This window comes from Aotus nancymaae, unplaced genomic scaffold (genome assembly GCF_030222135.1).
Source record: "Aotus nancymaae isolate 86718 unplaced genomic scaffold, 86718_ANA_hifiasm-v0.15.2.pri h1tg000089l, whole genome shotgun sequence".
Lineage (NCBI taxonomy): Eukaryota > Metazoa > Chordata > Mammalia > Primates > Aotidae > Aotus > Aotus nancymaae.
The window spans coordinates 15891458-15912380 of NW_026988504.1; the positions used below are offsets into that span (position 1 = coordinate 15891458).

Below are 20923 nucleotides of genomic sequence, written 5' to 3' on the forward strand. Positions count from 1 at the left end.
GCCGGGCTGTCAGTGAGCGTGGGGCCAGCGGGCGAGCCAGCGGCTCCGGCTCCGGCTCCGGCTCCCGCTCCCGCTCCGCGCCGCACCGGCCCGACTCTCCCCGGTCCCCGCCGCGCCCCCTCGCCGCCGCGAGCTCGGCCCTCGGCCCGCGCCCCCCGCCCGGGGTCACCCCGGGCCCGCGCCCCTCCCCCGCCGCCCCCGCCCACCCGGCCCTCCCCGGCCGCTGCTACCCGGCGGAGGCAAGAGGTGGTTGGGGGGGACCATGGCTGACGTTTTCCCGGCCAACGACTCCACGGCGTCTCAGGACGTGGCCAACCGCTTCGCCCGCAAAGGGGCGCTGAGGCAGAAGAACGTGCACGAGGTGAAGGACCACAAATTCATCGCGCGCTTCTTCAAGCAGCCCACCTTCTGCAGCCACTGCACCGACTTCATCTGGTAGGTGCCCGGCCGGGCGCCCCTGCCCGCTGCTCCCCGCCTCCGGGTCCCGGCCCCGCGCGCTCGGGCGCGTCTGCTCCGGAGCTGGGTCACTCCGAGAACTTGGAGCCGGCGGGAGTCCGAACTCTCGCCCGGAGTGACACGCGCGCCCGGCCCTGACACCCGCGGGCAGGACTCCTGGGACGTCGCCGCCCCGCCACACACCCCCTGGCGCGGGACGGAGGCTGGCCCCGTGCTCTGGCGGCGGGGATCGCTCCCCGGGCCGCGTCCCTCACCTCCTTCCCATGCGCGACCACCCTCACGCACCCAGCGGAGCGGCCGCTTGCAGGGGTGGGAGCCCAGGAGACAGGGGAGGAGGACAGGCCAAAGGAGGCAGAGCTTCCCGGAGAAACGCGCCCGGGAGTAACGGGGGAGCGGCGGCGATCGCGCCGCGTGCGGTCCAAGTTGCTAGCGAGTCAGGCTGGGCGCGTTCGGCGAGGGGGTGGTGGTGTGTTTGTGCTTCCAATAGGACTGGACTGCGCTGGAATCTTGGGCCCCTGCCTACTGTAGGCTGCATCTACTGGGCACGGAGAGACTTTGACTTTTCTAAGTGAGCAGAGAGAGAGAGAGAGAGAGAACAAACTGTTGAAAGCTTGCAGTGGGGGAGGGGGAGTTCGAGCAGGCAAATGGCAGAAGGGCAGCGGGACTCATTTAAAATACACTCTGTCGGCCAGGCGCGGTGGCTCACGCCTGTAATCCCATCACGTTGGGAGGCAGAAGTGGGCGGATCATCTGAGGTCAGTAGTTCGAGACGAGGTTGGCTAGCATGGTGAAACCCCATCTTTACTAAAAATACAAAATTAGCCGGCCGTGGTGACACATGCCTGTAATCTCAGCTACTCGGGAGGCTGAGGCGGGAGAATCGTTTGAACCCGGGAAGCGGAGGCTGCAATGAACTGAGATCGGGTCACTGCACTCCAGCCTGGGTGAGACAGAACGAGACTCCGTTTTAAACAAATAAAATAGACCCTGTCAACACGAGATTAGACCTGTATCCCTGTGGATGAGGACAGAGCTCTTAAGAAAAATAATGTGAGGGCCAGAGGAGATCAAGTAATTTCCAATGAATGCAGGCATTCTTAACTCGACGGGGCCATGCTGAGGGCTTATGGAGAATCCATAGGTAGAAGGGCTTCAGGGGTCTCTGAACCCTGTAAAACTGGGTGAAATTGTGTTTGTGAATCTTTTTCTTTCCTGGTGAGAGAATTACAGCTTTTATCTGATTTTTCAAAAGGTCTGTGACCGTTCTTCCCAGATCCCCGTCTCCCCACAAAAGTTTAGAAAGCTGGAGCTAAAGGAGCTCTAGGTCCTCTAGATAAGACGTAGCAGTAGTTTGGTTTTTCTCTTAGGTTGCCCGAGGTCCTGACAGTTCTACCTCTTTGTGATGTAGGAAAAGTTCCCGACAAGACAGAGCTATGGCAAGGGCTTCTTAGCTCCCTCCCCTCCTAGGCTGGGGGGAGCTGCACAGGGTGACAGCCACGGAGTGAATCTTGCCACCAGCCAGCTGTGTGGCACAGGTATCTTGGGCCACTAGGGTGAACATAGTGTGGATGGCTCTGTCTGAATCCATCAGATCTGGGGAAAAACATCCCAAAGGGCAAGTCCCAGGATCATGGTGCTAATAAGGTGTTTAATTTTTCCTTTTCTTTTTAGACATCTGCTCCAAAGTACACTTTTATGTAAAGCACAGCCACCTCTATGAGTGATTTCCACTGTCTAGTCAGCATGTGAAGCGATTGTGCTCTAAGAAGTAGGTAATGGTAGATAAGGCTATTTAAAATAAAAATTTCAGAGCATCAGGGCAAAGAGAATCTTGCATTTAATTAAGAGGAGGTGGTCAGCTGTGAGAGTCCATTAAAAGGGAACAGACTGCTGGTGACTTTTGCAGGAAGTAGGAGAGTTAGACACGGGACTTGCAGCATACCTAGGCTAGGTAGTGTCTTTCCACTATTAGTTTACCTTGAAGGATCAGCCCCTGGTGAGCTGAATAGGTGCTCAGGTCACCAGCAGTATCGTGAAGTGGAAAAGAAAGGCCTCCCTGAGTATCCCTGCAGCACTCTTCATTTCTTTGTAAACCAATTGAAAGTCCCAGGAAAACATCCTCGGGGAATTGTCTTTTTCAGTTTGCTTTCATTATTACTTCTATGGGGTCCTTGACTTTCAAGTTCATTTCAATATTGAATCGCTGATAGTTTTAAGTTAAATGTTTAGAGTTAACTATGGTTTTTGGTGGAGGGATGACTAAGTTAATTTTAAAAGTATGTGAAGTACTTTGTATACTTAAAATTCTATTCGAAATAAGAGATTATGACTTTCAACCTTCTGAGGAAATTTTGATGCAGTTCATTCTAGTGGAACACTAGTTGGCAATTGCATGTCCATGTCGGGGTTCTCTGCTTACAGAGTAAATTCTCTAAAGTCATTTACAAGAACAAAACAGTCTCTGCATGTGCTTTGAATGCTATTGGTTTTCAGTAGAAATTAGATCATGGTAATCTCAAATGCAAACAGTAGGGTGATATTTCTAAGATCTGGTTCCTTAAGCCAAAATTAAATGTTAAAAGTGATGCCGTTTGGCAATTTCTGGATGTGTAGTATTTTAAACGAATGCATAATAAGTAAGCCACTTGGTTGTCTTTAGAGAGAAAAAAACAATTTTCATTTGATCTTCAGGAACAAAATTAAGCAACTTCCTTTTTAAATTTTAACCATAAACTCTTTTGTTACTTGAACATTGTGTTGTAGCCAACAACTCTGAATATTCAGTCATGTTCTTGTCTTGAAGTTTTAGTATCGATAACGTAGTATAAAAAATTGGAAAGAAGCTTGATACATTGAAATTGTTCAGTGATCCTTTATAGGCAAGATAGTTTTCCCCCCAAGGTTGAATTTATACAGTAATCTGACTAGATATTTAGGTATTTTTTCCTATTAAATCATTAGGTTTCACATATAGACCTTTAGTAGTGGAATACTTGGTCACATAACTTGTTTAAAACATGCTATCCAACACAAAATATGTTAAGATATTTTGTTCTCGTTTTTGTTTTTCAGGGGGTTTGGGAAACAAGGCTTCCAGTGCCAAGGTAAGCTGCCACTTATGATTTTATTTTCAAGCACAACATGAAATAAGCATTCCAAACAAGAATGGTATTTCCAGTCATCTTTTCTTTCCAATTAAAAAAAAAATGTTATTTAGATAATATTTTTGAAATATGAGGGCTGTAAATTTGGACCTTAAAAAAATAATTTGGGCCTACTAATCTGCATATAGAGCTGCTTTTTCTCATTGGGGGAAAAAAAGCCTTCCTGTAATTTTATTTTTTGCCGAGAACATTCTTGTCAGAAGCTGCTGTCTTTGTGTGGGTGTTGAGAAAAAAATGAAATCACTTTGTATTCAAGTGGCTTTTCTTCCTTGTTCTTCCTCTTTGTTTTTATTCTTCATTGCTTTTACTTATGTATTGGGTTGGACTCACTGCAACTAATTTTAGGCCATATTTCATTCTAGTAACGGTTTATTTTGTTTAGATTACCAGTTGTCATCCAGAACAAAGTTTGCATGTTTTAAAGTTATGTCGATGATTTGAGGATGACTGATTTCCATGGTGTGACTATGTGGCATGCTTTTCCTTCAGCTTACATATCTGACCACCCATATGGTACCAAATATAGCATACAGAAGGAAATCCATTTACTTCCCCCTCTGATCTGTAATTGTATTTCATACATGTCAAATATCTAATTCTTCATACTCTCCATTCTATTTGTTTGACTTTTCCTTTTTAAAGAAACCCACTCCATAGTTTGTGAAGGCATCACAGGCTCATTAGCTAACTTTTCTGGCTCTCTGCTCATTGTCTATATTGTGTTTGTTTAGTTCTGGTTCTATTTCCCATCTGGGCATAGATTTATTATTCGGGCAAGTGGAAAGTACATTTTAGCCTGGAAAATATGATCCTAACACTGTTTAATACTAAGTGCATTAGAGAGAAAGGCACTGTGTACTTTCTTACAGCTTTGAGATTGTGCTAATAAGTTGGTTACCTTTTAAAGGTTTCTTCAAATGTGTGCACTTGTTTCTTATATACATTTTCTAGACATATTTTAATTGAGACTATTTTATGGCATAATTATTCATTTAATAGTCTACCTTCCTTTCTCCAAGATGTGCTTAAAACCCCTACTGAGTATATCATTTTCGGAATTATATTTGAAAATCAAGGGATATTCCTTTAAAAAAGAGAATAAAGAGAAAGATGTGTTGTACCAGTCTCTACAAAAGATGAAAGGAAAATATAGCTCTTTCTAGTTCTCAAAGTTCTGGTCCTGAACTTTGTAGGTGAGATTTGAGTCTAGGCTTGAACATGACTTTAGGGAGTTTAAAGATGTAAGATTCTGGGCCAATGTGATTGACGTCTGTGATGTTTGGTGATATTTTTGGTTTGGGTGGGGACTTACGTAAATCTGTAAGAAAATTTTTGTACTGAATCTTCTCAGTACTACTTGTCCGGGAGAAAGTGGTTATCCTGTTCTAAAACTTTTATCATTTTCTGCGTAAATAAAAAATAAGGTTGATTAGAATAAGGTTGGTTCCTTTTAGACCTGCTCATCTGAGCAGATTGTGTTGTGGAAATCTTAGAGTGGCCATATTACTAGGCTACCAGGGGTTCGGCGTGGTTCCCCGCAGAGAGCACCTCTTGAACTTTTAGTGGATTGGCAGATTAAAGTCTCATGGCAGCGTAACTCCCTTTTACCTAAATTATAAAAGCGAAACCCATAAAAATTTTAAACTGTATAAAATAAGAAGTGAAATTGCATTCCCTTCTCTCTTCCCACCTCTAGGGATAACTTCTGTTTAAGACAATCATTCATTCACTCACTCACACATACTTAGTTTTTAGAAGGAGATCAAAATTTTATACCACTCTGCAGCTTGCTTTTTTCCCACTCAGCAGTATACAGTGGATGTCCTTCCATGTCAAAGCATTCGTTCTGCCTTACGCTGTTTATTGGCTGCATGTGTGGATGCATCCAATTTATTCACCCACTCCTCTATTGAGTGGTATTTTGATTGTTACTCAGTTCTTACTAGTACAAATACCTTTGTGAAGAGCATTTTTGGACACTAGGATAGGTGTTTCTCCAATAGATAGAAATGTATATGTGTGCATCTTAAATTGTAATGGGTGCTGCTAAATTGCTCTTCAAATTTTTTTTTTTTTATATTAATGAGACTTCCCCTTCATTTTTACCAGTGAAGATACTGGATGATATACATCTTTTACATTTTTTTTTAATCAAACTGGTAGGTGAAAAGGGGCCCCTCTTTTAAATTTCCATCTCCTGCATTATGGGTGGGCTTGAACATTTTTTTTTTTTAAATGTATTTTAGCCATCTGTGTTCTGTGAATTGCCTCACTTTATCTAATATTTGAAACTCTGGATTACAAACTAAAGAAATTAGAGAAGTGACTATGTGCTTTCTGTGTAGTTCTTTACTTTGGTGAAGAATTTAACCTCAGATTCTCTTTAGATAATGAATTACCCCAGTGTATTTACAAATTACAATTCACAGAAACTTTTCAAATAGTATATGTTTATTTGTAACATGCTGTCTGATTGTTCTATTTTGTTTAGTGTCTCGTCTGTATTTGACTTCTAGTAGGCATATGCTAGTCCATTATATTTTATTGTTTGTTGTAACTTAATTAGGAAGGATATGTTGCTTCAGGATGATGCTTTTCATCCCACAAATGTAGTTACCCAGCATTTTCTGTTTTGGCTTTTACCTGAAAATTAATCTTTCTACTAACATCTGACCATTGTAGAGTGTTTAAGTTTTCTTTTAATACTCTCTAACTTTGTTTTTTTCCTTGGTTTTGTTTGATAGAGCATCATTCTTCTGCAGGAGAATTACTCATTCTCATCCATACCTTTGGCAGCACACCCTCTGGAAATGACAGCTGGAGTTTGAAACTGCTTTTTTATTCCTCATACATCAGAGTGTTTTTACTGGGAGAGGCAGTGCTTTCTGCCTACTAGTACGTAGTACGTGGCTTCGGTTAGTAGGTAAAACATCTACAGCAAGCATCGTTTTTCTTTCCTGTTTTTGAACTCGAGGGGTGTGTATGCGCCCAATGACTCACATATTCATGCAGTAAGTAATACAGCTTTAGATCCAAAATATTTGTCATCATTTTACTTAGTAAATAATGAGTAGATACTTGAAGACTAAAGAAATAAGTGAGTTTTAGTCCTTAAAACTGGGTTTGTAGTTTATGCCATTTAGAGAAGGGCATTTAACAAATACGTGAAGCACTAAGAGTATTTCCTATTTCTACTTTCATTTATGTTGTATCTTGGGGAAGGGAAGGACCTTTTTCTGGAGAGAGATTTATTGGCTTATTCCCACTTTCCCTTCATGGACTCTTCGCCGTTCTTCTTTATGTGGCCATATAGGTGTACAACCCTGAAAACCGATATTACCGGAGCAAGTAACACAGGATGCCATTGTCAATTTGCTGCCTGAAACGATGAATCCAAGGGCCATCCTGTTGGGGAGGAGAAAGACGAGTGTGTAGTAGATTTCCAAGTGGGAAATATTTTTCTTAAGGTCCTTAAAGATAAAGACAAGCATGTTCCTCTGCAGCTCTGAAGGGACCCTTTTTACCTGACTTGGAGTTGGCTTCGGATTTTGGTCTGAATATTTTTTTGCTTGATGTACTCCTAGCAGTCATTTCTTCTCCATATGACTAGCAGAGATCTAGTCTTTGCCCACTTTTTTTCCGTCCTCAGAGAAAGAAGAAGAAAGGGAAGTAGATTTGTGTGGTCTGGACATTAATGAAGTTTAGTTTCATGTTTGGAAGGTCTGTTTCCAGTCGGTAGCATCTGTCTTGCACTGGCTACTTCCAAAGTCTGTCATCATAGAACAACAGAGTGATTCACTGTACTGTTCCAACCCGCTCTTCCTCTGTCTGGGGTGATGGAGCTGAAACAGTGTTACTTACTGCTTTCAGTATTGGAAAAGGGAAAGAGCCAACTCGATTTTTTTCCCCCTCCTTAGGCGGAACAACACCCATGCACTTCTCTAATTACAGTGGTAGAAACAGCCTCTTAAAATGTGACCTGCTTATTTCAAATGCCATACAGTTACATAGTTTGTTACATCTGCCTAAAATCCACTTGTTTTCCCTGATTTTGTTTTGTTTTGTTTTTTGCTCTTCTTTGTCTTTTAATATCACAAATTAAAATGTACTATAAACCCAGGCTCTTTGGTGAAGATACCCTCAAGAGACAGCATGAGAATTAAACTCTGCCAATAATCATGACCAAGAGGAGCCTGTTGTCCCTGAATGATCACCACTGGATTTTTGAGGGGTTTGCTGGGAAAGAATTCCCAGTTTTGTGCTTTGAATGATGCCACTAAGAAGTGGTTTTGAATCTTGAGTCATTTCCCTGCCAAGAACACACATCACCTATTGTACTTCACCCTGTGACTCCAACTGAAGCTCTGCGTTTTGCAGTGTTAAGGGTTAAGAAATCTTCCCCTTTGATATTTTGTTTTGAAGACCTCTTTCAGGGAAGATACTTCCATTGCCTCATCTGAGCAGGGTGGTGGTTTCTGTTCCTTCTATAAGAATGAAAGTTGGTGTTTGAGGGAAATAAAAAAAGAATGAGTCTCTTCTTGGCTTTTTGAGCTGAGGGAGTCCAGAAAACAAGACTGACTTAAGGAAGGTGGCTTTTAAACGGAAAGGGCAGTAGCAATTGAGTCACTGGCCTTTCAGAAAAGGGATGCACAGTTGTCCTCGTCTGCCAGGGTGTTCTGAGAGCCGAGTTTTATGGACACCAAGTGCCGGGAGATAGGAGACTGATGTCAAGTTGGGTGGAATCCTGAGGTTGGCCAACTTGAGCAGTGGTCTGTCCTCCCTGCGTACTGCACTGACCACTGTTCGCACTGTCTGGCTTCTGGCTGCCCACTGGTCTTCAAAGTTAATGCCAGCGTTTTCCATGATTCTGTCTTCAAGAGGGGTTCGGCCCTTGGTACCTCATTTTTGCTTGGTTACCCATCCCCAAATTGTAAGTTACATTAATTATAGATGAACTCTTGGAGGTTTAGTTCCAAGGAGATAGAATCCATGGAAGACTGAGTGTAATTTGAAACCTAGAGGTTTTGCATTCATTTCAGGTCAGTGCATTATCTCAGTCTCAAAGATGAAATGGTCAATAATGTCTGAAATACAGAGCAAAGTGGTGGAGGTGGACAGTGAGAACTGCCTTTCTGTGGTTGCGTGTGGGGGCTCCTGCCTCTCATCCCAGCACTTTGGAAGGTTGAGGCAGACAAATTGCTTGAGCCCAGGAGTTTAAGACTGGCTTGAGCAACATGGCAAAACTTCATTGCTACCAAAAAAAAAGAAAAAATAAAAAATACAAAAAGTAGCTGGGCATGGTGGTTCAGTGCTTGTGGTCTCAGCTACATGGGAAGCTGAGGTGGGAGGATCACTTGAGCCTGGGAGGTCAAGGCTGCAGTGAGGTGTGATTGCGCCACTGCACTCGAGCCTGGGTGACAGAGTGAGACCCTGTCTCAAAAAACAAAACCAACCGACCAAACCAACCAACCAACCAACCAAACAAACAAAAACACCTGATTTTTCTTTCCGACGGTGTTTTTCCTCCATAAAAAATGCATCAATACTTAGAAATGGACTGCCTAGATAAAACTAGTGTTGGGTGATCTCAGTTGGTGCTATAGACTTGTTATGAAATGATTTCTGATTAATGACTTTCTGAATTGCTACTCTATACGGTAAGTGAAAGTGTTTCGTTAACTTACTCACACATCAGTCCTACTCCCGCCACCAGAAGCTGTGGCTGTAGCATATGAAGTGGCTATCCTAATAGGCAGTAAAAGCCGAATGAATGTTTACTTTTGCAGATAAATCTGATGTTTGAGTTTCCTTTTCTTTATACTACTCTATTTTTTCGAGACGGAATCTTGCTCTTGTCACCCAGAATGGGGTGCAGTGGCGTAATCTTGGCTCACTGCAACCTCTTCCTCAGCCTCCGAATAGCTATGATTGCAGGTGCATGCCACCATACCCAGCTAATTTTCATATTTTTAGTAGAGACGGGGTTTCACCATATTAGCTAGGCTGGTCTTGAACTCCTGACCTCAGGTGATTTTCCTGCGTTAGCCTCCCAAAGTGCTGGGATTACAGGCGTGTGTGACCACGCCCAACCAGAGTTTCCTTTTCTTTAAATTTTTTTAGTGGTTTCCTGCCCTCTGAGTATTTCACTCTCCTCAATGATATTCAAATTTAAGTTTTTAGACACATTAGCCCCTTACTTGCTCAGTTTTCTTCATGCAGAATCAGAGTATTCAGTTTCCAAATAGCATTAGTTTCACAGCTGCCCTATCGGGATAAGTCCAACTTCTTAGCAGGACATTGAAAGACTCTTTGAGTCTCTTCACTTACCTACAGTGCTTCCCTTTCTTCCCATTCCTGGGTCGTTATGAGTAAGTTGCAGTTTCCCAGAAAGTGCTTGCTTGCTTCAATTCTTTCCTCAACCCCCTTTGCCCAGATGATAACCTGTTTCACCTGTTAAGCCTTAGTCCAAGGTTTAGCTATGGTCTTCCCTGATCGTCCTGCTGTTCTGCATTTCTGCATGTTCTTCCTATCATCGGACCTTTATTTATTTTTTTTGGAGACAGATGCTCACTTTGTCACCCAGGCTGGAGTGCAGTGATACAGTCTCGCCTCACTGCAACCTCTGCCTTCTGGGCTCAAGCAATTCTCCTGCCTCAGCCTCCTGAGTAGCTGGGATTACAGGCACATACCACGACACCCAGCTAATATTTGTATTTTTAGTAGAGACGAGGTGTTGCCATGTTGGTTAGGTTAGTCTCGAACTCCTGACCTCAAGTTATCTGCCTGCCTTGGCCTCCCAAAGTGCTGGGATTACAAGTATGAGCCCCCACGCCCCACCCCTCCTATTATGGGACCTTCACACTGTATCACTCTCTACTTCTGCTTCCTTTACCAGTTTTGAGTGCAAGGACTGAGTTGTATTTCTTTTTTGTCTGTCTCCAGTGTTTAACGTGGTGCCTGGCACTCAATAGATACTATGTAAATATTGTTGGGTGTGTGATTATATAAATACTAAGAGATGTGATACGTCCATAACCAGAAAGATCACAGTGACTTCTGCCTGGCCACTGTCTTTATATATATTTTTTAAAGCAAGTTTATAATCCAAAGTTATGCCAACTAAGATCTTAGGATCATTTTTTAAAAAGTACTTCTTGAAGCTAAGCATACTTATTCAAAAGAGGGAGCGGAAAATTCTACCTTTATGTATAATAAGTTAACTTATGTAATGGCTAACCCTAATACATTAATACTGTAGAAATAAACCACTAAATGTGTCTTTCTATCTTTAGAAGAGTATCCAAGCATCAAGAATAAATCTTATTGCCCGAATAAAACAAGAGTGTATTATGGGCCATAGCAGGAGGGGGAAAATACTTTGGGTACAGGGTGAGAAAGTAAAACCAGCTTTTAGTGCTTGTTTGGTACAGTTATCTAAATGTTCTATTTTACTTGGAGTCTGCTAATAACTGAAGCTCAATTGTCATGCTCCAGAGGGAGTAGTAGCTCAACTTCATTGTTTCTGTTATTTAAAAATTTTTTGGACCTGAAAAGTTTCTGTGCTTTAATATGCAAATAAAAGTACGGGAATGGCAGTGGCAGCTCTGGAGTGAAACAGTTGTGATTCTGTTTATCATCACAGGTTATAACAGTGATTATAATCACTTTCAGCATTTTATTCAATTGAAAGGAAAGAAATATGTGTTCAGTGCTACATTATGTCAGACATCTAGCTTTCACATTTTATATGTTTTCATTCCAAAAGCCATGATAACAGGATGTTATCCCCATCTTAGAAATAGAGCTGAAGGACTTAACCAGGCTGGTGGGGTGTGTCATGGGTTCAGATTCTAATGGTTTTGCAGAAAACATTCTTCAGAGCCAAGTGGAAACTTTTGGTATGAGTGAAGCCCAGATTTATATTAGGAGAGGAAAGAATGATGCCATTACAAAACATTTCTTGGTGACATAAAATTAATGTTTCACTGTCTTCATCATTCTGTCAGAATTTCCATGGCAGACCCTTTATTTCAGGTCTTGTTTTCCACCCAAGCTCTGAAATCTCATGCTAGACTTAAGACATGGCCATTTCAGTGTTGGCTGTGTCTAGTAGAAATTGCTGTAACTGTGTTAAAAAAAAAAAAAAAAAAAACTCTTTATTAAATTATACAGAATGGAAAATGGTTTCTGGAAATAGATTTCTATCAAGAATGGAAGGGAATGATTTGATTAATTGCCAGCACAAGATTAGAATTATTTAAGAGCAAGTTCATAAAGTAAGGTTAGCATAAGAGCAATTCATCTTTAATGCCTTCACTTGCTGTTTCTCCTTCCAATATCTGTACATTTCTATTCTTGGTATTTTGAGAAATAGTAGATCCATCTCTCCTGTCCAGGGTGACTCCAGTAGGTAGGTAGGAAATAAACCGTAAGGGTATAAATATGAGACATGAAGTTGTGCTTATAAATAAGTTTAGCCCTGACTTGGACAAAATTCCTCAAGTTTGAGGGATGGGTCAACGAGGGTCCAGTTAACAACTGAATTGAGAGTAAAATTCTATCGTAGAGATTAACTCATGGTTTTACCATCAGGAAAACTGAGTTATGAGTTAATGTCTAGGATAGAATTTTACTCTGTAGTGGTATATGTACTAGCTTGTGGGTGGTAGTGCAGGAGTTTATGAGGCAGAGGTTTTCTTATACTTGAAACACTACACCAGCACCCATATAGCACTTACTGTACACATTGTTCTGAGCACTTTTAACTCATTTGATCCTCACAACAATTCTGAAGAGATAGGCAGATTGTGATTCTCATTTTACAGATGAGGAAACAGGCACTGAGGCACAGGAAGGTTCAGTAACTTGTCCACAGTCACATGGTTGGAAAACAGTGGTGCTGGGATTCAGACCCAGGCAGTATGAGTCCAAATGTCATGCCGTGAAACCATGTATTCTTCTGCCTCTCACGATTCTCCTTTTCTTGAAGTTCTGTCACACCTAAATGAAACCATTAATCGAATGTTGAAGTATTGAAGAATGAAGCTTTTTTTTTCTTTCTTTTTTTTTTTTTGAGGTGCAGTCTCGCTCTGTTGCCCAGGCTGGAGTGCAGTGGCACCATCTCGATTCACTGCAGCCTCCATCTCCCAGGTTCAAGCAATTCTCCTGCCTCAGCCTCCTGAATAGTGAGAATTACAGGCATGTGCCACGATGCCTGGCTAATTTTTGTTTTCTTAGTAGAAATGGGGTTTTGCCATGTTGGCAAGGCTGGTTTCAAACTCCTGACCTCAGGTGATCCACTTGTCTCAGCTTCCCAAAGTGCTGGGGTTACAGGCATGGGCCAGCACGCCCAGCCAGAAGCATTTTTTTCAATTCAGTAGCACTTAGTGTGCTTCCTGCCTGTAGTGGGAGGTTATGGTCTGATGCATGGACATCTGTTCGGTCTGTGTCATGCCAGATTTGGCAGGGCATGGGGCAGAAGACATATATGAAAACAATGCATTGTAACAGCACATCTATCACGTACATTATATTACATCTTGGTCTGAATGAAATAACAGTTTTTGAAGCATGTGGGAAGGAAGGAGATACTTTTCGAGCTCATTGGGAGATGACTCTTGTTTTGGGCTTTGTAGGTTGCTAGAGTTTCCTTTGACTAGGAAAACGGAGTAAGCTGTTGTAAGGGAATGGCATGTGTAAGAGACAGACGAGAGGGACTCATGTTCAGGGGGCAGTAGACCGGGAGAGGACATTCTATTTGAGATGTGGCCCCCACTGCCCCCAAATGGAAGAGAAGACTGGTGAAATATGTAGGGAGCTACTCTATGCTTTGCCACCTACTGATTCTTTATTAAATACATTGTTTCCACTTGTATCTTTCTGTTTTTATGTCCTATCATTTTCTGAACACAGTTACAAATAGAGATTACTGTATCTATATGTAGAAGATACATTGTATTGAAGCTTGGAAAATTGCCTCTTGAGTTTAAAACAAGCTTGTCCAACTGGTAGGCCACATGGAGCCCAGGATGGCTTTGAATGTGGCACAACACAAACTTGTAAACTTTCTGAAAATATTATGAGGCTTTTTTTTTTTTCCAGCTTATCAGCTTTCGTTAGTGTATTTTATATGTGGCCCAAGACAATTCTTCCCGTGTGTCTCAGGAAAGCCAAAAGATTGGACACCTCTGGCTTAAAGCTTGTGCTACTTTGACACGTCTTTCTACTGATCTCCCTACTATAAGGAAGTTGGCAATATTGATTATAGATAGCATCATGTTGGGAGTCCAGGGGTCTTACTGCATGGAAATTATGACTGGAGATGAGATACTCGGTTATACTAGATACACGTATTATTAAGAGAAAAATGAAGAATTAAAACATTCACATATTAAAAAGCAGCAACACTATTTTAGAAACTGTCTACCGATTTATTCAGTCAGAATTTCTAGTTCATGATCAGTAGTTTATTCCTCCTTTCTCCATGGGCTAACTTTGGGCTGATGTGTTTTCGCTGTGGTCAGAAACCTTGGTAAGGAAAGGAAAGGGATGCTGCAGTGTACTGGTACCCTAGTTTGGAGTGTAAGATAAGTTTTCATCTGGGCTTCAGATTTGAGAAATGCAAGTTTACATGATACTGTTACCGTGCTAATGTGAACTCACCATATACCACCACCCCATGGGTGCAAAGGATGCTGGAACAGAGAGAAGCTAAGTAGGTTGCCCTCATGTGTGGCTGGTGAATTGGGGAGGTGTAATTGGAAATCAGGCCGATATAGTGAATGTCTGAGTTTCCATTGCAGTAGTTTTTTAGTTGCTGAAGCTGTACAGATAAGTAGCCAATCCTTTTTTCTTAACTCTTCATTTTTTCCTTCTCTTAGGTTTCTAATAAAGTATGATTTGTGGTGGTGTTTGTGGTAATTAGAAAAAAACTCTCACTGGTTTAGAAAGCTTGGCTCACACTTGTAAAGGCTTCCATTAGCTTCCATTCAGATTTGTATCGAAGTTAAATGGCTGTAAACTAGCTTGAATCATTTTCCTCATTTTGTTGAATTAATGCATGAAACTATACATTCTTAGTGAATGAACTATCCTAAATTGTGAAAATGGGAGATGACTCATTTTTTAAAAATTTAAAACATTTAAACTTGATCCTTAAGTTTATTTACAATGTAGAAAATAGCTTCAAACATGACTTCTAAATATGAAGATGTTTTTCTTAATGCTGTTATAGTTGTGAAGAGTTGTACATGATGACGTAAAATGTAACAGGTTACAAAATAAGATGATCATATTATGAATCACTTGCCTAACAGTACTTCTGAAGTTTTCTTCTTAGTAAACCTAATTTTATCATATGCCAAATCTATTTAATACTAAAGTGATTTTTGTTGCTTTAGTTTCACATTAGTTTCTTTAATCTGAATAGTACACTAATATGGAAACTTCTCTAGCATTCTTATGTTTTAATTTAAAAATGAGTCTTAATTTTGTTTATATCACAGATATATGACTTTAAAGTTGCAATGATTATTAATTAACAGTTGAAAAACATGCAGGATTGATTTTTAATTTTTAGGTGCTAATTCAAGTTTAGGGATAATAACTGATAGGCACCATTATCCTTTTTTTTTTTTCTTTTTTACTTATTTTGCACAGCCAGGCACCATAGCACATGCTGATACTGAGCTGGGTTGATGTCCATGTGATGCAAATTAACTTTCAAATCATATTTTATAAAGCCGAGTTATTGGGCTGGAGCAGGAATAGTTGGTATGCTTAAGACTTGTCATGGTGGATTGGGTGCAGTGGCTCACGCCTGTAATCCCAGCACTTTGGGAGGCTGAGGTGGGCAGATCATTTGAGGTCGGAAGTTCGAGACCAGCCTGGCCAATATGGTGAAACCTCGTCTCCACTAAAAATACATACTTTAGCCGGGCAAGGTGGTGGGTGCCTGTAATCCCAGTTACTTTGGAGGCTGAGGCAGGAGAATCGCTTGAATCCAAGAGATGGAGGTTGCAGTGAGCTGAGATTGCACCACTGCACTCCAGCCTGGTTGACAGAGCGAAAACAAACAAACAAACAAACAAAAACTTACCATAGTGGCTGGGCGCAGTGAGTCACACCTGTAATCCCAGGACTTTGGGTAGCCTAGGTGGGCAGATTGCTTGAATTCAGGAGTTTTAGACCAGCCTCGGTAACATGGAAAAAACCTGTCTCTACAAACAAATATGAAAATTAACTAGGCTAATTTTTATTAACCTGTAGTCTCAGCTACTTTGGAAGTGGGAGGATTGCCTGAGCCCTGTGGTAGAAGCTGGAGTGAGCCAAGATTGTGCCACTGTACATTAGCCTGGGTGATAGAGTGAGGCTCTGTCCCTTTCACCCTCAAAAAAGGTTTGCCATGGTGGTCTGTCGTGGGTGTCTACCGTGAATCTAATGAAACATTGTGGAAGGGTAATTTAGAGGCTCTGGATTTTATAGTTTAATTTTGGTGAGTAATATGACAATTGAAGTATGTTGTTAATGCTTTTCTAGATGTTATATGTTTTGTTTAAAGTAAACTCTGGAAAATATAATGCATTTGTGATTTTAATTTTGATGGTATCATTTGTGCACAAGATTTTTTGGCCGACTTGCCCATTGGTGAAGAATTATTAAAGGTCTAAGTTTTATCTAAAAATTATGAAGCACATTATTAACTTTCGCTTTTGTTGTATTTCCCATGTGTTCCTTTTTGTCAAGTTATATTTTATATTCTATGTATTTTGTCTTGATAGCCTGAGACTTTTTCTTAGAATGAAAAAAATTTTTTTAATGTAGAATATATTTTGTGTCAGTTGGGCAAAACTTTTGGTCATTAAGAAGGACCTGGGCATCTCTTACAGAACAATGGGTTTTAATATTACTAAAATTATATATTCATATGTGGTAATCATGCAGTAACCTGAATTCATATGCTTTTTTTTTTTGAGACAGAGTCTTGCTCTGTCACTCAGGCTGGAGTGCAGTGGTGCGATCTCAGCTCACTGCAACCTCTGCCTACTGGGTTCAAGCAACTCTCCTGCCTCAGCCTCCCAAGTAGCTGGGATTACAGGTGCTTGCCACCACACCTGCCTAATTTCTTTTTGTATTTTCAGTAGAGACAAGGTTTTGCCTTATTGGCCAGGCTGGTCTTGAACACCTGACTGCAAGTGATCTGCCCACCTTGGCCTCCCAAAATGTTGGGATTACAGGTGTGAGCCACTGCTCCTGGCTCTGAATTCGTGCACATTTAAGTACTGATCTTTGTTGACCTTGGTGAATCCTATTGTTATAGGGTCAGGAAAAGCCATGTTCTTAGAATTTTAGAGTAAGAAAGGACCGTAGGGGCTGTCTAGTCCAGGTTCTTGAATTTATACTTGTAGAACTGGCTATAAGAGTTAAGTGACTTGCTGTAAACCAAACCCTCAGAGTGTGGCCACTTAAATCTCCAGCCCCTACCTCCTATAGGGTGACACTGTGCTATGAACCTTTGTACTTGTACTCTGTAGTCTTGACTCTCAAGTGCCATTCCCAGTGAGTACAAGTGCCCATCCAATACTCTATTTAAAAAAAAAAAAAAGAGCATGAAGGAATCTGCAAACAAAGCCAACACTAGATTCCTTTTCTTTTCTTTGAAAAATGGCAGTGTCTTTGAGAGACAAATATACGTCTAAAGCCTAGGAGTTTTACCAAGTAAATAAGGATTGTATGTTTAGCTTTTATAATTTATAGGTGAACAGTCTAGTATAGAACTTGTATTAAAGAATATTAAAGATACTTGTATTAAAAATAGTAAAGAATAAAGAATTTTATTAAAGAATATTAAAAATGCTTCAGACTTTTGATTTGTATTGGATGAGAATTCATGGGCAAGGAAGATGACCCTTCATGAAATTATATATTTATTCTCTCAAATTTTAACTCTGTGATTCTCTGGCAACAGGCGATCCAGTGCTGGTGTTACTTAGTCTGCAAAAATCTTACATTGTTTTAATACCAGAGCTGATTTTGCCTTTTATATGTTACCTAAAATACACACATACAAATAAATTACTCACTTACCTACAAATGTACATATTTTTAGTATCTCCCTAAACGAGATTTAAAACTTGACTAAATGTAGATGTAGAGTTTATTATTTGGTAGTTTTGCATTCTGTAGTTTATGTAACTCTTCAAAATTGAAATTATTTCTGAGTGGTACAAGCCAAATACAGAAGTCAGAGCTTTCTTTTTGATAGTTTCAGTGTTGTTTTGAGGTTCTGATCTTGGAAGTAAAGATACAGAAAATAAACACACGAAATATACAAAATAACAAATCTGATGATAACTTACTAAACATGGACATTTATGTATGCTTTTTGCAATGTTTATTTTCTAGGTTAATCCAAGCACAATGTAAAAGTCTTGTAAATATTCCTTGGAAAATTTTCCTTCACATGCTAGATTTCTGAGTTGCTTTCAAAATTAGTACGAAACAATGGTTCCTTTTTTTCTCCTTAGTAAATTTCCCTGGAGGGGGTCTCTTGGACATTCTTTATTGCCTTGAGTCTTTAAACCATATTCAGAATGAGAAACTGAAGACAGTTGTTCTGAAGATATTCTTAGGATGGACAGAAATGACCACTGCTGATTTGATAGAACTTAAGTGCCAAGGACAGTTTCCATGTCACTCTTTATTGCTCTTTTGTGCCTGCTATATGGATATTACTGCCTCCCTTTTCAAATAATTTAGCTTTTTTTTCTTTTTTTTAAGATGGAGTCTTACTCTGTTGTCCAGGCTGGAGTGTAAATGGCATGATTTCTGCTCACTATAACCTCTGCCTCCTGGGTTCAAGTGATTCCCCTGCCTCAGCCTCCCAAGTAGCTGGGATTACAGGCATGTGCCACTGTGCTTGGCCAATTTTTGTATTTTTAGTAGAGACAGGGTTTTGTCATGTTGGCCAGGCTGGTCTCTAACTCCTGACCTCAGGTGATCCACCCACCTCAGCCTCCCAAAGTGCTGGGTTTACAGGTGTGTTAGCTTACTTTTCTTGAAAAAAATCTTTGATAGTTCCCAGAATGAAGGGTTGAGGGGACTTGTATTTGTTCCATGAACTCAGACTCATGCCAACCAGATCTCATCCTGAAGTGATCAAACCATCCTTGGCTCTAACTGGAGTTCTTTCTCATCAGTATTCTTCTGAAATCTTTAGAAGAAATAGGTTTCTTTGGTCCAAACTTTTTAAACTTTTAGTTGCTTTGGAGTAATGTCACTCTGGGTGAGGTCAGTCTTTTCAGGGTGGTTGCTGGGTGCATTGCTTCTCATTGGCAGTAATCTCATTTACAAGCATAGTTAATAGGAATGGAAGGGCAAAGAGCTTACGTCATTGCCTGGTCTCTTAGGAGAGATGAAATAGGAATTCGAGCCTCAGAGATCTGGAAAACTATCTTCCTGTAGACTAATACCGTCTATAGGAAGTAGACTGTAGACTAATACTGTCCTGTAGAATTTTGTGTGATCATGAAATTATTCCCTAATCTGCACTATTAAGTATGGTTAAAGAGATGGAATCTCACTCTGTCACCCAGGCTAGAGTGCAGTGGTACAATCCTAGCTCACTGCAGCCTCCAACTCCTGGCCTCAAGTAATCCTCCCACCTTAGCCTCCCAAGTAGCTAGGAGTACAGGCAGCTCTCACCATGCCCAGCTAATTTTTTTTTTTTTTTAGAGATGGGGTCTTGCTGTGTTGTCCACGTTGGTCTCCAACTCTTGACCTCAAGCAATCCTTTTGTCTCAGCCTCCCAAAATGATGGGATTGTAGGCAAGAGCCACTACACCTGCCTAGCTTTGGAGTATTCTTAGGGAGTAACATTGAATCAAATATTTTAAACCTGAATTTCATTGTAAAATAAAACACAGGTGTAGAAAACCACACAAAACAAATGCATAGTTTAATGAATTATAGGCCAACATTCCTGTAACCACTGCCCAGGGTAGTGGAAATTGACCTGTCCTCCATGTGCCTCATTCCTCCCACCAAAGTAATCACTATTGTGACTTTAAGATTCATGGCTGCTGGGCGTGGTGGCTCACGCCTGTAATCCCAGCACTTTGGGAGGCCGAGGCGGGTGGATCAAGAGGTCAAGAGATCGAGACCATCCTGGTCAACATGGTGAAACTCCGTCTCTACTAAAAATACAAAAAATTAGCTGGGCATGGTGGCGCGTGCCTGTAATCCCAGCTACTCAGGAGGCTGAGGCAGGAGAATTGCCTGAACCCAGGAGGCAGAGGTTGCGGTGAGCCGAGATCGCGCCATTGCACTCCAGCCTGGGTAACAAGAGCGAAACTCCGTCTCAAAAAAAAAAAAGATTCATGGCTTCCTCTTGTTTTTTAGTTTTATCACCCAATTGATTATCCTTAGTCACTATAGTTTGATCTTGCATATTTAAAAATAATTGGAAATGTCCTTAAATCTCAAATGATCACTTCCTCCTCCATCTCCTCCTTTTCCTTATAATTTATCCGGGGGAGTACCTGACTTCTCTTGACCTGTAGAGTTTTCCACGGTCAGAATTTTGCTAATCGCATGCTCCTAGTGCACATTATCACATTCCTTAGTGTTTTTTGCAAATTGGCAGCTTGGTGCAGTGGTTCAAATGATCATACTCAGGTCAGTCTGAGTTATTTAGCTTTTAAGTTGCTTTTATAACTTCACATGCTTGTTAATTATATGTTTATTATTGTGGAGAGAATACTAGTGGAATGTTTTCTATCAAGGTGACCGAAATTGAGAGCAGTTAATATAAGTAAATGGTTTATGTTAAATTTTGCTGTATCTAAAATGCAACACGGAGACATCTACTTCATTCTACTTGTGGAACATTGGATTGTCAAGGTATCTCTAAATGTATTTAATATGTTCATTGCACCTCTATGCAGACTGAGTTTTTACCAACTACTTCTGTGGGCAAGAAGCGTGTATTAGGTGTGTCTTCCGGGGGTGGTAGAAAGAATTGCTAATCAGCCAGGCATGGTGGCTCACGCCTGTAATCCCAGCTTGGGAGGCCGAGGTGGGTGGATCACTTGAGGCCAGGAGTTTGAAACCAGACTGGCCAACATGGTAAAACCACATCTCTACTAAAAATACAAAAATAAGCAGGGCGTGGTGGTGCATGCCTGTAATCCTAGCTACTCAGGAGGCTCAGAGAGAATGGCTTGAACCCGGGCGTGGTGGTACATGCCTGTAATCCTGGCAACTTGCAAGGCTGAGACAGAATGGCTTGAACCTGAGAGGTGGAG

General features: G+C 41.1%; 1 protein-coding gene across 3 annotated transcripts in view; it reads left to right on the top strand.

The window, feature by feature from the left end:
• The first annotated feature begins 237 nt into the window (after positions 1 to 237).
• Positions 238 to 20923, top strand: part of PRKCA (protein kinase C alpha) — a 495684-nt gene continuing 474998 nt past the window's right edge. For 2 of the 3 annotated variants that reach the window (XM_012453858.2, XM_012453859.3), the window contains exons 1-2: positions 250 to 435; positions 3529 to 3560. In XM_012453858.2, coding sequence (XP_012309281.1) covers positions 263 to 435; positions 3529 to 3560 — 205 coding nt within the window. In that variant the 5' untranslated portion in view covers positions 250 to 262. Of the gene's footprint in view, positions 436 to 3528; positions 3561 to 20923 lie in introns of all 3 variants that reach the window. The other variant, XM_012453857.3, reaches the window with a different exon arrangement.